Source organism: Aegilops tauschii, chromosome 5 (assembly GCF_002575655.3).
Source record: "Aegilops tauschii subsp. strangulata cultivar AL8/78 chromosome 5, Aet v6.0, whole genome shotgun sequence".
NCBI classification, from domain to species: Eukaryota; Viridiplantae; Streptophyta; class Magnoliopsida; order Poales; family Poaceae; genus Aegilops; species Aegilops tauschii.
In genome coordinates, this window is record NC_053039.3 from 326,367,375 (window position 1) to 326,382,293 (window position 14,919).

Here is a 14,919-nt window from a genome sequence, read left to right on the forward strand (position 1 = left end):
CTACCCGATGAACGCAACGAAGAACAACTTCCCCAATTTCCATTTTTTTTTAGCAGATTAAACGTTTCTTCAGCAATGTTGTGTAGGAGCATATGCAGGCCCTGATGTTGCTTTGTTCAGCTCGAGTGAGAAAGAAGCCAATCATATCCTCGTATCATTTTATAATTTATACTTTCAGTGAGAGAGAGAATCAAATTATCAAGACCATACATAGTGGCATGTTTGCAGTATTACAGCTGCACAGTGTAACAACTTCAACGAAATTAACAATCAACAAACGAAATATTCCATAATCTGCATTACTTGGCTTATTACACGCTTTTCATAAACAAGCTCCATACAAAACCAAGCCCCATGCCCCATGTTGCTCGCCAACCCAAAATCTATACAACAAACTTTGTTTTCAATATATAGGCCTCAAATATAAGCCATGCGACTGAAACAGAGCACGCATAGCACCGCAAAGAATGAAAAATGTCACAACCCTTGGCAGGAAACTGTCAGCACACCGTTCTCCCAGGTTAGTACGCCGTTCTTTGGGTAGCGTCGCCACTATGGTCATGGCCATGAGTCCAGAAGGCTGCCCCCTACCCCGGTCCTCTTTGAAGTTGGAAGATCTACTTGCACCAGGCTGATTTGGGCAGCCATCTGGATATGCACTGTGTGGCGAACAATCAAGCCTCGCAGACTGTACTGCTGTTGCCGCCAGTCACTAGCACTGTATAGCTATCTTCGGTCGCTGTGGAACGAGTGTTGCTGTCTATTGATGGCGCTCTCGCTTCCCGATGCTGGGCCGTCTACTTGGAGACGGTGTCTTGCCACAGCCAGCTAACCTCATCACTGTTGGTGAAATGAAATCAACATTCAATAAACTATTTCATGAGTCAGACTTACTTAGGAGTAGGTTACAGAAGCTACACTTACCTCTTTCCCTCTCAAGCTCCTGGTCCAACTCCTCTTTCCATTTTCGTTGCCTCTCAGCAAAGCTGATGCTGTTAACAGAAATAGGTCCCCTATTAGATCATGTACCAGTGCTAGCAGAGATGCAATGCACCTAAGGTTTTTGCACATAATTTCAGTCATCGAAGCAAGGTTAGGTATGTAAGAAAACCTTGGGCTGTCTTGGACATCAATATGAACTTTATCCCCAAGCTCATTGAGCTGAGGGGAAGCTATTTCTCTCAAAATCCGGCTGCTATCTACACCGCCGTCTCTTGAGAATTGCCTGCTGCAGCTTTCAGCCATCGTACTGCTATTCAAAATGGTATCACAAGGCGTTGCCACCGCTGGACCTCCCCTCATCTTACCTGGAGGCGACTTTCCACGAGGGGGTAGTTTCAGACTATTTATGAATTTACCATTGGAAGTTTGATCAACTCCATGAGAGCTCCCGGCATTCACTTTATTGTAGAATTCTTCATATAAAGGTGTTTGTAGCTTCTTCAGATCAAGGGCCTGACGAGAAAACCAGCAAGTAGCATTTAAGTACTAGCAGTAAGGTACTATTTGTGTATTCTCATAAGTGTAAAGTACCTTTTCATCAAGAAATGCTTCTATTTTTGACTCGGTAAGTACATCGTCATCTTCACAACTTCCCTCGCAAGGGAAGGTAAAATCATTTTCGGTCATGCTGCTTTCAGGATGCTTGGCTAATCCACCAAATTCCCTCGACTGATGAGAACTTTGCTCTGGGCTCATGTCGTACTTGCTTTTCCAGTCATCATCAAATGGTTCAGACATAGGATTATAGCTCTGGAATTGACAGACCCCAGAATTAAACATGAGGACATAACAACTTCTTTCATATTTCGAATTTTGAAATGCAGAGTAGAAGATCAAACGAAATTCTTAGAGAAGTTAACAGCTGAAGCAAAACTCTTACAGATCCAACTGCTGGATGATCGTCTTTGTCAGCAAACTCACACATGTCATCGTCATCACCGCCACCCTCCCATAGGGGTTTGATTTTAGATGATCTGTTTGAATTAATTGTTGACCAGTTGCCAGAATGATTCAAACCCCTGGGAGCAATTAAATAAGTTGCAGTGTCATAAAAAGAAAACAAAAAATGAGATTGTGTAGAATGGCACGAGCTCAGGAATCACAGGAGTTACTTACATCTCTGTTGGCGCATCCGCATCATGTGCGAAAAGCTCATTCACGGAAGCATCCTGTGTCATTGTTTAGAGAGGTTAGGTTAGTACTAAGCCAAACAAGCTGAGCAAGCGACGTCATTATGCCAGCAATCCAACCTTCTGTGGAGTACGATTGAGTAGCTGCCGGTCATCAAATTCTCCGGTCACAAACGGATGCTGCAAGAAGTCGTTTGAGATGTCACATTTACAAACAAACGAAAATAGCATCATCATACACTTAGAACCATAGACATGTTTAAGATGCAGGAAATCAAATCGAATGTACCTTCAATAAATCTGACGCGCTAGACCTCAGCTCTGGTTCCCTGGAAGAAGAAAATTACCCACAGCAACAGATAAGAAGTCAGAAAACTTACCCACAGCAACAGATAAGAAAGTCAGAAAACTTCAGTTGCAAGTAGTTTTGTAATGCTTTCAGACAAAATACTAGTGAGGTGAAAGATATGACAACAACAGGCATACTTCTGCAGGCATTTCAGCAGAAAATCTTTAGCCTCTGGTGAGATATGTTCAGGTATTGGTGGGTGCGACTTTGTGGTTCCAACATGAAATAGAAGCGCAACCTGAAAAAGATTTCGTTAGTGCAATGAATAACCAAAAAATAAAACAACTTTTAGGACCTGGGAGGACAAAAGTTTACCTCCTGATACTGCTGGCTCCATGGTGGTTTACCAGTAGCCATTTCAATGACTGTGCATCCCACACTCCAGATATCTGCAGAGCTGAGAGATTGGAAGGGTGGGGATCAGCTCATAAAATAAGAACAAATAGAGAATGAGATGAATGAAATAGTTTTTTTGTACATTAGAATAATCTTATACTCCCTTAGTTGTTAGTACAAATTAGACATCCATAAGAATATATTTTTAGGTAAACATCCATAAGAATCTTTTTTTAGTGTATATTAAAGCTACACATTAAATATTAGCCGATTATCTCACAATAAGAAATACTGTTGCTGCTTGCTGCTTGCTGCTCAGCTTGTTCTGTGCTTGGACAAAAATAAGGCATAAATAAACTAATACATCAAAATGGAACTGTAAGGCCATATGGGTAACTCAGGAGGTAGACATATTGTTCTGACCAAGTAGTGCTTTCGTGCTTCCCCGAAATCTATTAGTGGTCTAGTGGATAGTTCCAATCCAGGTCCATGATTTGGTATAAAACTTCCATTTTCCAAGTTATCAACTTATCATTGAAGCAGGGAAACTTTTAGCATTTTTTATTTCTTAAAAGTATTGGAAAAATATAGAACTAAAATATGGTACTCTGGGATTAATTAGTGCATAGGCTTTGGGCCTGTCCAAATTCAAAAATAAAGGCAAGAAATAAAGTACTGGAAGAGTTTCACATACAAGGTATGCCCACTCCCCACAATGACTTCAGGTGCCATCCAGTGTGGTGTGCCTTTCATCGTTTTAGCTGCTGTCATAGTAGCCTGACACCAAAGCATTGAACATTGTCGTTAAGTGCATTGACATGGGAATTACTTGCACAAAGAAAGCACAGTGACAAATGAATCATCACATCTACTAATGACAGATAAAGTTGTAGCAGGCGGATAACTTATATACAATGGTGTTGCAACAAACGTGCGGAGTTATCAATAATACGGTGCGCAAGGGTCTTTCCATGAAATCAGTAATCATATTATTGTAAGTTAGGAGGACTGGCACTGCAACATAAGATAATGTTACTCCGCAAGAAAATAAAGGGGGGGATAACAACATGTTATCCTTTGGACCATCCTATTTTGGAATTGCAAGTTTAACAAACCATGTATTAATCCTTGGATAAGCCTGCTCAGAACTAAACTCACACTTTTCACACTTCCATGTTTCATGCACACAGGTAGTCAAGAGCAATAAATAAGAATCCATAATCTGATGGCATAATTACACAGGAAAGGTTTAACATTTGCTATTCTGTTGTAAATTACTGTTTTGATCACTTGACAAGCACATGAAGGCTTTACTTCTTCCAAGCTAGATTATACTCGACCTTAACAGCATACTGAACATCGATCTTACCAACTTGGCAACTTGCTTAGATGCCCCAAAATCAGCAAGCTTAATGCAGCCTTTGTTATCAACAAGAATGTTTGCACCCTGAATTAAAAACAATCCCATGATCATCAAGATAATTAGCACAGCCAAACAATCAATGACACAAAGACTCTAGTATATTCAGGCTTCAGAGTTTTTACCTTAATGTCTCTATGTATTATTGCATTGCTATGCAGATATTCCAACCCTTGCAAAATCTGCCTAGTATACTTCCTAATGACCTGATAAAAATACACAACGAATCAGTTTCTCTTCTGTGAGTCAAATCACAGAAAACCGCATGGATTGATGGTTACTTACTGCCTCAGGGAATGAACCGAGCTTTCCTAGAAGCGACTGGATAGACCCTCCAGGAACAAACTCCAGCAGGATATTCAGTGTGTCTTCCTCACGGACTGTCCCAAGGTACCTCTTCACAAACCACAGGAAGTAGATCAAACAACTGCAGTCTAGCAGTCAAGTATAGAGTATCTACAATGTAATCGATCTTTCATCTACTCACCACAATATTGGGGTGCGAAAGGTTCTTGAGGAGCTTCACTTCTTCCTCAAGTTCTCTTATATGTGCCTAATAGTAGAAACAAAGCCACAAATCACCTCACATAAAGGAAAATCTCAACAACTAAACTGGTAACCAAATCGGTCTGAGAAATGCTACTCACTTGGGCTTTCTCCCGGGTCGCGTTGGTGCTCCCGATCAGAACCTGGAACCAAAAATCAAACAAAGGAGAGAGTTAGTCTGACAAATCCCTCCAAGTCTCCGGACAGCACAAACCAGATCGCCAAATCGCAAAATCCCGGCACCTGCTTTACTGCGAGGAGCTCGCCGGTGTCCAGGTTCATCCCGAGGTAGACCTGCCCGAACGCGCCGGAGCCGATCATCTCGCCCTTCCGCCACCGGATCGGCGGGATCTCCCCCGCGCGACCGCCCCCGTCGGCGGGCACGGGCGTCGGCGGCAGCAGGCGGCGCGGCGGCGAGGGGCTCTTGGAGATGAGCCCGAGCAGCCCCATCCCCCTCGACTTGCGGAGGCAGGAGCTGATCCGGACGCCGATGCCCCCGGCAGGGCCCCCTCCGAGGGGGCCCGCCGGGGGCTCCGGGGGCGCGGCGGCGCTGGTGCGGAAGTTGATGGATCGGCGCACGGAGTCGAACAGATCGTGGAACCCGGCGCCGGCGCCGCCGCCGGGGCCAGCGGCGTCCCGTCGCATGGCCCGCGGTCTAGGCTCGGGCGCGCGCCTTCGGTGTCGTGTCGGCGGCGGCGTCGGGTGGTGGGGTGGGATCGAATCGGGGGGAGGGGGGAGCGGGTAGTGAGGGGATGGAGGCGCCGCTCTTGGCTGCGGGATTTTGAAATTTTGGGGTTTGCGGGGGCGGTGAATGGACCTAGATGCCCCTCGCGACCGTTAGGCGCGGCGAGGGATCGGCTTTCGGGATGGGGAGTACGTGTGGCTGCGTTGATTAACCGGGGGAGCGCTGCGCGGCGTGCGCCAGGAACGGGTGCCACGTCATGTCAAGTGGACAGGGAAAAGAAGGCGCTGCTGCCATGAAGCTCAGCCAGTTCAAATCCATACTAAATCAGCCACACTTACTTCCTACGTTTCTAAATATAAGTAGGTTTTAATAAAGACTACATACAGATGTATATAGACATTTAGAGCGTGCATTTACTCATTTTGGTTCGTATATAATCCACGTTGAAATCTTTAAAAAAACTTATATTTAAGAACGGAGGGAGTATTTTGGGATGAAGAGAGTACGAAACTCTAAAGCATTTTGATATCCAATTATTTTTATAATAGACAAAATACTTGATATGTGAGTGCGCATGTGAGAAAGTAGACATGGATAATGCACAAAATGACTCACATATATTGATGTGGATATCCCACTGATGCATAAACAAGAGTTGTGGCATCAAATTTAGTTAACTTATTCACATTTCAATTTCCCATAGATTCAGTGTGAAAATATCAAAACACACAAAGATTCAAATGGTAATTTCATATGGCTACATATTTGCTTAGTATTCCATTGCAATACTAAAGAATTTAAGGTGGATCTAATTTCGTCATCCTCGTGGCCCGCTCCCCTCCTATGATGGATCAAGTCTACCAAGCCTAGCGTACGGGCTCGAGATGTAAATACGATTGGCAAGTATGGCCCACCATATTACTTGGGGACTCACTCATAAGAGCGGTACATGATCATCGAGAAATCATCCCCAAGTATGCAATTTCTCAAATTGTATATTAAAAATATTTTTTTGCATAAACAAACTTATGGTTTGGAATAAAATGGTTAGGTGTGTACATTTTTTAGTACTTCTAACATGTTTATTATGGAACTTATGGGTCCATCTAAACAATTTAGACACTTCACAATATATCGAAAAGAGGGAGATAGTTCATAATTGGGATGAGGGGGAGACATTTAGTCCAATGCCAACAAAAATGACCAGACGGAATTGGGAAGGGAGGAGGCTCTTTTCCTTTTAATATGTACTGCAGTGCAAAAGCCCCAATGTCCTTTATTAATACTCCCTCTGTTCCTTTATATAAGGTGTATTTGTTTTTTGATAAAATTCCAGGATGTAAGATGCATTTCTTCTAATTCCTCATAATTCCCTTGTTAACCCTCCAGAAAAAGGAAAGTATCTGTCTCCCGATTGCCTCTATCTCTCCTTGTAGCAAAAGAAGGAAAGTATCTCTTTATCGATTGCATGCATCTGCTACTTTCCACTGATTTACTTGCCACTGATAAAAAAATGTCAAGGGTAATTTCGTCTTAACTAGTCTATAATTATGTGCCTTGGTCACCGTGCCAAAAATAATACACCTTATATGAAGGAACGGAGGGAGTAAAGCACAAAAAAGTACAATACAAGTATTTACACATCTACCTCTAGAAAACATGAAAGAAAGAAAACCAAAAGCATCTAGACTAAGGCAGAGAGGAATTCCATCTGAATAGGCCCTCTATGTATTTTACATTTAATCCTGTGAGACAAAAATGTTATGTCATGAAGGAAATTTCTTCTCCAAGCAACAAATCTTGGTGCTTCATTTATGAATACCTCCCCATTCCTCACAATCCAGATGTTCCAGGCAGCAGTAAAAACTACTTCAAAGAAGAAGGGCTTATCAAAAGCATCCCTGAACTCCTTAACCATTTGAAACCAAGAACCATCGGGTTGCATCACCCAAGAAATTTGTAGATAGTTCCATACTCTCTGACTAAAGTTACATTCAAAGAACAGATGTGCTGAAAGGATCGATATGGTTGACTAGAGGGGGGTGAATAGGTAACTACCAATTTTTAGCGTTTCTTCACAAATTAGGTTTAGCAAGAAATAGGTTGTCTAGATGTGCAACTAGGTGAGCAACCTATATGATGCAAACAACAACAAGTGCAAGCAAAGGATACAACACAACAATAGCTTGCACAAAGTAAAGGAAAGAGATAACCACAAGTGGAGCCGATGGAGACGAGGATGTGTTACCAAAGTTCCATCCCTTTGGGGGGAAGTACGTCTCAGTTGGAGCGGTGTGGAGGCACAATGCTCCCCAAGAAGCCACTAGGGCCACCGTATTCTCCTCACACCCTCACACAATGTGAGATGTCGTGATTCCACTAGTGGTGCCCTTGAAGGCGGCGATCGAACCTTTACAAACAAGGTTGGGGCAATCTCTACAACTTGATTGGAGGCTCCCAACGATACCACATAGCTTCACCACAATGGAATGTGGCTCCGAGGTGACCTCAACCGTCTAGGGTGCTCAAACACCCAAGAGTAACAAGATCCGCAAGGGATTAGTGGGGGGGATCAAATTTCTCTTGGTGGAAGTGTAGATCCGGGCCTTCTCAACCAAACCCTAGAAAATCAACAAGTTTGATTGGCTAGGGAGAGAGATTGGGCAAAAAAGAGCTTTGGAGCGACAATGGAGCTTGGGGGAAAAGAGTAGGTCTTCTTCAAGAAGACCACCTTATATAGTGGGGGGAACAATCCAACCGTTATCCCCTCACTCAGCCCGCAGCGAGCGGTACTACCGCTGGCCGTGGCGGTACTGTCGCTCGGCCCAACAGTACTACCGTTGGGACCACGCACAACACATAAGGGGGAAGGGACAGAGGAGAGGGCCATTGAGCGGCACTAGTAGCAGTACTACCGCTTATGAGCAGTACTACCGCTCCTACTACCGCTGCTACTGCCGCTGAACCCGACACGAGACACACAGGTCTCGAGTCGAGGCAGTACTAGCACGGAATCGGAGCGGTACTACCGCCTGTGGCCCTGGGCGGTACTACCACACTAAAGCAATGGTACTACCGCTTGTGGCACTAGACTGTATTGCCGCTCCGGGCCACGGTACTACCGCTGGAACCTCTTCTATGCCACTTCCACGATAACACAAATACTCCACGGATGCGGGAAGGAGGGGTGAGAGCAAAAGAGATGTATACGTGCAAATTCCACCCACTCGTTCCGATACGGACCCCCTCTTGATGGTACGGTATCTCCTACCACTCAAGTCCACCAAAACCGAAACGGAGGAGAACTACACCGTCTTCACTTTGAGCTCCGAGGGGAATGAATCGCCTCGTGCCAATGAATGAATATATGAAATGCTCAATGCACATGATTAGTCCGCAAACGCATTGTCATCAAATACCAAAACCACTTTAGAGAGAGATATGCCCTAACAATCTCCCCCTTTTTGGTGTATTGATGACAACACGGGATTTGCATAGTGATATAACAAGAGAATAAGCAAACCCCAGAGTCTGCAAAATATAGACGGGCTCCCCCTAGATGTGTGCACTTAATTAAGAATGCCTTTGGAGAGCAAAGTACACACATTAGGATCACCACTCCCCCTATATTTTATAGATTGACAACACTTGCATCTATAATAAGGGAAATATAAGATATGATGCAGGGAGTAGTAAGTGAGCATAAGAGGACATAAGTTAAGCATGCAACTCACAAACTACCAAAGTACTAGACAAGCATAAGATAATAAAGATAGGATACACTAAAAAATACACTTCTGTGATGATACGTGTTTGTCACGGTAGGTCACATTTTTTGTCATGCATGTACATCCATGACGATTTTATGACAGAGTCAAGATAGTCATACCTGTGCTGTCGTAGAAGTGTTCCATGACATTACCAAAATTATCATCACGGAAGTGTCCACTTCCACTACTGCAGGATGCTGCTAACGCGACACTACGATCAGAGACCCTTCGACGAAACTGTGTGCGATGCAATAATCGCAAACGGTGGTGTAAAAAAACCGTCAAAACGGTGCAAAACGTTTGTGATGGAGGATGCATCAAACACGGTTCAGATTTTAGTTGTGTGTGTGCGATGCAGGGCATACAGTTCAGTTCAATTAACCGTTTTCGATGAGGAGGAACAAAAGAAACGGGCAGCCATATGAAGGTGTGTGCGATGTACAACATACGGTTCACTCGGATGAACTGTTTGTGATTAGGCAACACAAAAGAAACGGTCAGCTGATACGTCTCCGTCGTATCTACTTTTCCAAACACTGTTGCCCTTGTTTTGGACTCTAACTTGCATGATTTGAATGGAACTAACCCGGACTGACGCTATTTTCAGCAGAATTGCCATGGTGTTATTTATGTGCAGAAACAAAAGTTCTCGGAATGACCTGAAACTCCACGGAACTTATTTTTGGAAAATAATAAAAATACTGGAAGAAGAATCCACGTTAGGGGGGGCTCCACCTGTCCACGAGGGTGGAGGGCGTGCCCCCCTGCCTCGTGGGCCCCCTGTTGCTCCACCGACCTCAACTCCAACTCCATATATTCGTGTTCGGAGAGAAAAAATCAGAGAGAAGGATTCATCGCGTTTTACGATACGGAGCCGCTGCCAAGCCCTAAAACCTCTCGGGAGGGCTGATCTGGAGTCCATTCGGGGCTCCGGAGAGGGGAATCCGTCGCCGTCGTCATCATCAACCATCCTCCATCACCAGGTTCATGATGCTCACCGCCGTGCGTGAGTAATTCCATCGTAGGCTTGCTGGACGGTGATGGGTTGGATGAGATTTATCATGTAATCGAGTTAGTTTTGTCAGGGTTTGATCCCTAGTATCCACTATGTTCTGAGATTGATGTTGCTATGACTTTGCTATGCTTAATGCTTGTTACTAGGGCCCGAGTGCCATGATTTCAGATCTGAACCTATTATGTTTTCATGAATATATGTGAGTTCTTGATCCTATCTTGCAAGTCTATAGTCACCTACTATGTGTTATGATCCGGCAACCCCGAAGTGACAATAATCGGGACCACTCCCGGTGATGACCGTAGTTTGAGGAGTTCATGTATTCACTATGTGTTAATGCTTTGGTCCGGTACTCTATTAAAAGGAGGCCTTAATATCCCTTAGTTTCCATTAGGACCCCACTGCCACGGGAGGGTAGGACAAAAGATGTCATGCAAGTTCTTTTCCATAAGCAAGTATGACTATATTCGGAATACATGCCTACATTACATTGATGAATTGGAGCTAGTTCTGTGTCACTCTATGTTATGACTGTTACATGATGAACCGCATCCGGCATAATTCTCCATCGCCAATCCAATGCCTACGAGCTTTTCACATATTGTTCTCCGCTATTTACTTTTCCGTTGCTACTGTTACAATCACTACAAAACCCAAAAATATTACTTTTGCTACCGTTACCATTACTTCCATATTACTTTGCTACTAAATATTTGCTGCAGATACTAAGTTATCCAGGTGTGGTTGAATTGACAACTCAACTGCTAATACTTGAGAATATCCTTTGGCTCCCCTTGTGTCGAATCAATAAATTTGGGTTGAATACTCTACCCTCGAAAACTGTTGTGATCCCCTATACTTGTGGGTTATCAAGACTTTTTTCTGGCGCCGTTGCCGGGGAGCATAGCTCTACTCTTTGATTCACTTGGGATTTATATCTCCTGGTCACTATGAATAACTTGAAAGACGCGAAAACAAAAATTTATCCCTCAACTACGAGGGGAGGTAAGGAACTGCCATCTAGCTCTGCACTTGATTCACCCTCTGTTTTGAGTAAGCTTGCGACACCTAAACCTGCTTCTGCTATTAATTATGATATGTCGCATGTTATTGATGATGCCACTTCTGCTATGCATGATACTTATGATGAAACTACTTCTATGCTTGATACTACTGTGCCACTTGGTGAATTTCTTGATGAACAACTTGCTAGGGCTAGAGAGAATGAAATTCTTGAAACTGATAATATTGATGATAGTGATGATGAAGACTCTCCCCCTAATAAATATGAATTGTCTGTTGTGCCTGAGGGTTATGTTCTGGATGAAGAATCTGCTAGAGCCATTCTTGCTTGCAATAATAGAAGTGATCTTAAGAAGTTATTAGCTAAATGGAAGCAACAATCTCTTAATGCTAGAATGAAACCTGACCCTGCTTTTGCTACTTCACCTATCTTTGTTACTGATAAGGATTATGAATTCTCTGTTGATCCTGATATAATTACTTTGGTTGAATCTGATCCTTTTTATGGCTATGAATCTGAAACTGTTGTGGCACATCTTACTAAATTAAATGATATAGCCACCCTATTCACTAATGATGAGAGAGCTCGTTACTTTTATATCCTTAAAATATTTCCGTTCTCATTAAAGGGTGATGCTAAGACATGGTTTAATTCTCTTGATCCTGGTTGTGTGCGTAGTCCCCAGGATATGATTTATTACTTCTCTGCTAAATATTTTCCTGCTCATAAGAAACAAGCTGCTTTAAGGGATATATATAATTTTGTGCAAATTGAAGAAGAGAGTCTCCCACAAGCTTGGGGGAGGCTTCTCCAATTACTTAATGCTTTGCCTGATCATCCTCTTAAGAAAAATGAAATACTTGATATCTTTTATAATGGACTAACCGATGCTTCCAGAGATTACCTGGATAGTTGTGCTGGTTCTGTTTTCAGGGAAAGAACACCGGATGAAGCTGAAATTTTATTGAATAATATGTTGACAAATGAAAATAATTGGACACTTCCTGAGCCAATTCGTGAGCCTATTCCTAAACCAACTCCGAAGAAGAGGGGTGTTCTATTTCTCAGTCCTGAAGATATGCAAGAGGCAAAGAAATCTATGAAAGAAAAAGGTATTAAAGCTGAAGATGTTAATAATTTACCTCCTATTGAAGAAATACATGGTCTTAATTTACCGCCTGTTGAAGAAATACATGGTCTTAATCCATTACCTATTGAAGAAGTACACAGTCTTGATAACCCGACACAGGTAGTAAAGGTAAATTCTCTCTATAGATTTGATGAAGGGGATATTCCTCGTTATAAGTCTGCTAGACAATGCTTAGATGAGTTTGACAACTTTATTGTTAAACAAGAAAACTTCAATGCTTATATTGGTAGACAATTGAAATATAATTCCGATACGCTTGAACACTTGGGTGATTATATGTCTAGAGTTAAGGGTGAACTTAAACTCATTAGTAAACATGCTTCTATGGTTACCACTCAAGTAGAACAAGTACTTAAAGCTCAGAATGATTTGCTCAATGAATTGAATAGTAAGAATAATGATTATGCTATTAGAGTGGCTACTAGAACTGGTAAAATGACTCAGGAACCTTTGTATCCTGAAGGCCATCCTAAGAGAATTGAGCAAGATTCTCAGAGAAATAATATAGATGCACCTAGTCCTTCTAAAAGGAAGAAAAAGAAAAATGATAGGACTTTGCATGCTTCTAGTGAACCTATTGCGGAACCACCTGAGAATCCAAATGATATTTCTATTTCTGATGCTGAAACACAATCCGGTAATGAACATGAAACTAGTGAAAATGTTAATGATAATGTTCATGATGATGCTCAACCTAGTAATGATAATGATGTAGAAATTGAACCTGCTATTGATCTTGATAACCCACAATCAAAGAATCAACGTTATGATAAGAGAGACTTTGTTGCTAGGAAGCACGGTAAAGAAAGAGAACCATGGGTTCAGAAACCCATGCCTTTTCCTCCCAAACCATCCAAGAAAACGGATGATGAGGATTTTGAGCGCTTTGCTGAAATGATTAGACCTATCTTTTTGCGTATGCGATTAACTGATATGCTCAAAATGAATCCTTATGCTAAGTATATGAAAGAAATTGTTACTAATAAAAGAAAGATACCGGAAGCTGAAATTTCCACCATGCTTGCTAATTATACTTTCAAGGGTGGAATACCTAAGAAACTTGGAGATCCAGGAGTACCCACTATACCATGCTCCATTAAAAGAAATTATGTTAAAACTGCTTTATGTGATCTTGGAGCCGGTGTTAGTGTTATGCCTCTCTCTTTATATCGTAGACTTGATTTGAATAAGTTGACACCTACTGAAATATCTTTGCAAATGGCTGATAAATCAACTGCTATACCTGTCGGTATTTGTGAGGACGTGCCTGTTGTAGTTGCAAATGTTACTATTTTAATGGACTTTGTTATTCTTGATATTCCCGAGGACGATAGTATGTCTATTATTCTTGGAAGACCTTTTTTGAATACTGCAGGGGCTGTTATTGATTGCAACAAAGGCAATGTCACTTTTCATGTTAATGGTAATGAGCATACGGTACACTTTCCGAGGAAACAACCTCAAGTTCATAGTATCAATTCTATTGGAAAAATTCCATCGATTATTTTTGGAGGTTTTGAATTTCCTCTTCCTACTGTCAAGAAGAAATATGATATTCTTATTATCGGGGATGTGCATATCCCCGTTGAGGTAACATAGTGTTATTCGAAATTTCTCCGGTTCCATGTTAGTCGGAATGAGTTTGTTAACAAGACTTGATCAACCTTGTTAGTGGATTCCTTTTGATGAGCATGAGATGGATGAAATTAGAAAGCACAACCTTCTGTACCCTCCTTTTACTTTCTGTTATTTAGTTAAAATAAAGCAAAAATAGTATTTTCCTATCAGTTTTCTGAATTATCCGTGCAATATAAAAATACCCCGAAAATAAAAGTTCTCCAAATGCCCTGAAATTGGAATATGATTTTTTCTGGAATATTTGAGAATATCTGGCACTGAGAACATGGCAGGGGGAGCAAACACCTGGCCACAAGGGTCTAGGGCGCGCCCACCCCTACAGGGCGCGCCCCTGCCTCGTGGGCCCATGGTGGCTCCCCTCCACTTATTCCTGCACCCACACACTTCCTCTTCCTCCCAAAAAATTCACCATCCAGCTCAAGCACGAGTTCTAGCTCATTTTGCTGCGATTTTCGATCTCCTTGCTCAAAGCACCTCTCACAAAACTGCTTGGGGGGATTGTTCCTTGGTATGTGACTCCTCCATTGGTCCAATTAGTTTTTGTTCTAGTGCTTTATTCATTGCAAATTTGTGCTGCCTAGGTGACCATGTTCTTGAGCTTGCATGAAAAATTTATATGGTTCCAAGTAGTTCTAATGCATGATATAGGCTCTAGGCACTTGTAGGAGTAGTTGCTATCAATTTTGTTGAGCTTGGTTCACTTTTATTTAAAGTTACTAAAAATTTCAGAAATTTTCCAGAGGAAGAAATATGTTTAGGAAAATGTACCATGGTGGTCCTTCAAGGAAGCAAGGACCCAGGCTCGCAATGCGCGATGCCGATGATGAGCCACCAAGGAACGCTCCAGTGCGGCC

General features: G+C 42.4%; 1 protein-coding gene across 1 annotated transcript; it reads right to left on the reverse strand.

Annotated features, from left to right (window-relative positions):
- Window positions 1–263: 263 nt before the first annotated feature.
- On the reverse strand, window positions 264–5,530 carry LOC109747125 (mitogen-activated protein kinase kinase kinase NPK1). Its single transcript, XM_020306212.4, has 17 exons — window positions 5,027–5,530; window positions 4,885–4,926; window positions 4,725–4,790; window positions 4,523–4,633; window positions 4,363–4,443; window positions 4,187–4,264; window positions 3,512–3,594; window positions 2,797–2,878; window positions 2,619–2,719; window positions 2,422–2,461; window positions 2,253–2,312; window positions 2,119–2,171; window positions 1,883–2,021; window positions 1,534–1,752; window positions 1,112–1,455; window positions 925–992; window positions 264–840 (listed from the first exon to the last, which is right to left on the reverse strand). The coding sequence occupies exons 1-17, from the start codon at window positions 5,426–5,428 to the stop codon at window positions 761–763; spliced, it is 2,049 nt and encodes a 682-aa protein (XP_020161801.1). The 5' UTR covers window positions 5,429–5,530; the 3' UTR covers window positions 264–760.
- Window positions 5,531–14,919: the final 9,389 nt, after the last annotated feature.

Bases quoted from the DNA above. Each gene is read 5' to 3' on its own strand.
- LOC109747125 (XM_020306212.4), bottom strand. From the start codon at position 5,428: ATGCGACGGGACGCCGCTGGCCCCGGCGGCGGCGCCGGCGCCGGGTTC. The intron at 4,634-4,724 runs GTGAGTAGATGA...TGGTTTGTGAAG, and splicing joins TTTCGCACCCCAATATTGTG to AGGTACCTTGGGACAGTCCG. The intron at 2,720-2,796 runs GTAAACTTTTGT...AATCTTTTTCAG, and splicing joins GGAGCCAGCAGTATCAGGAG to GTTGCGCTTCTATTTCATGT.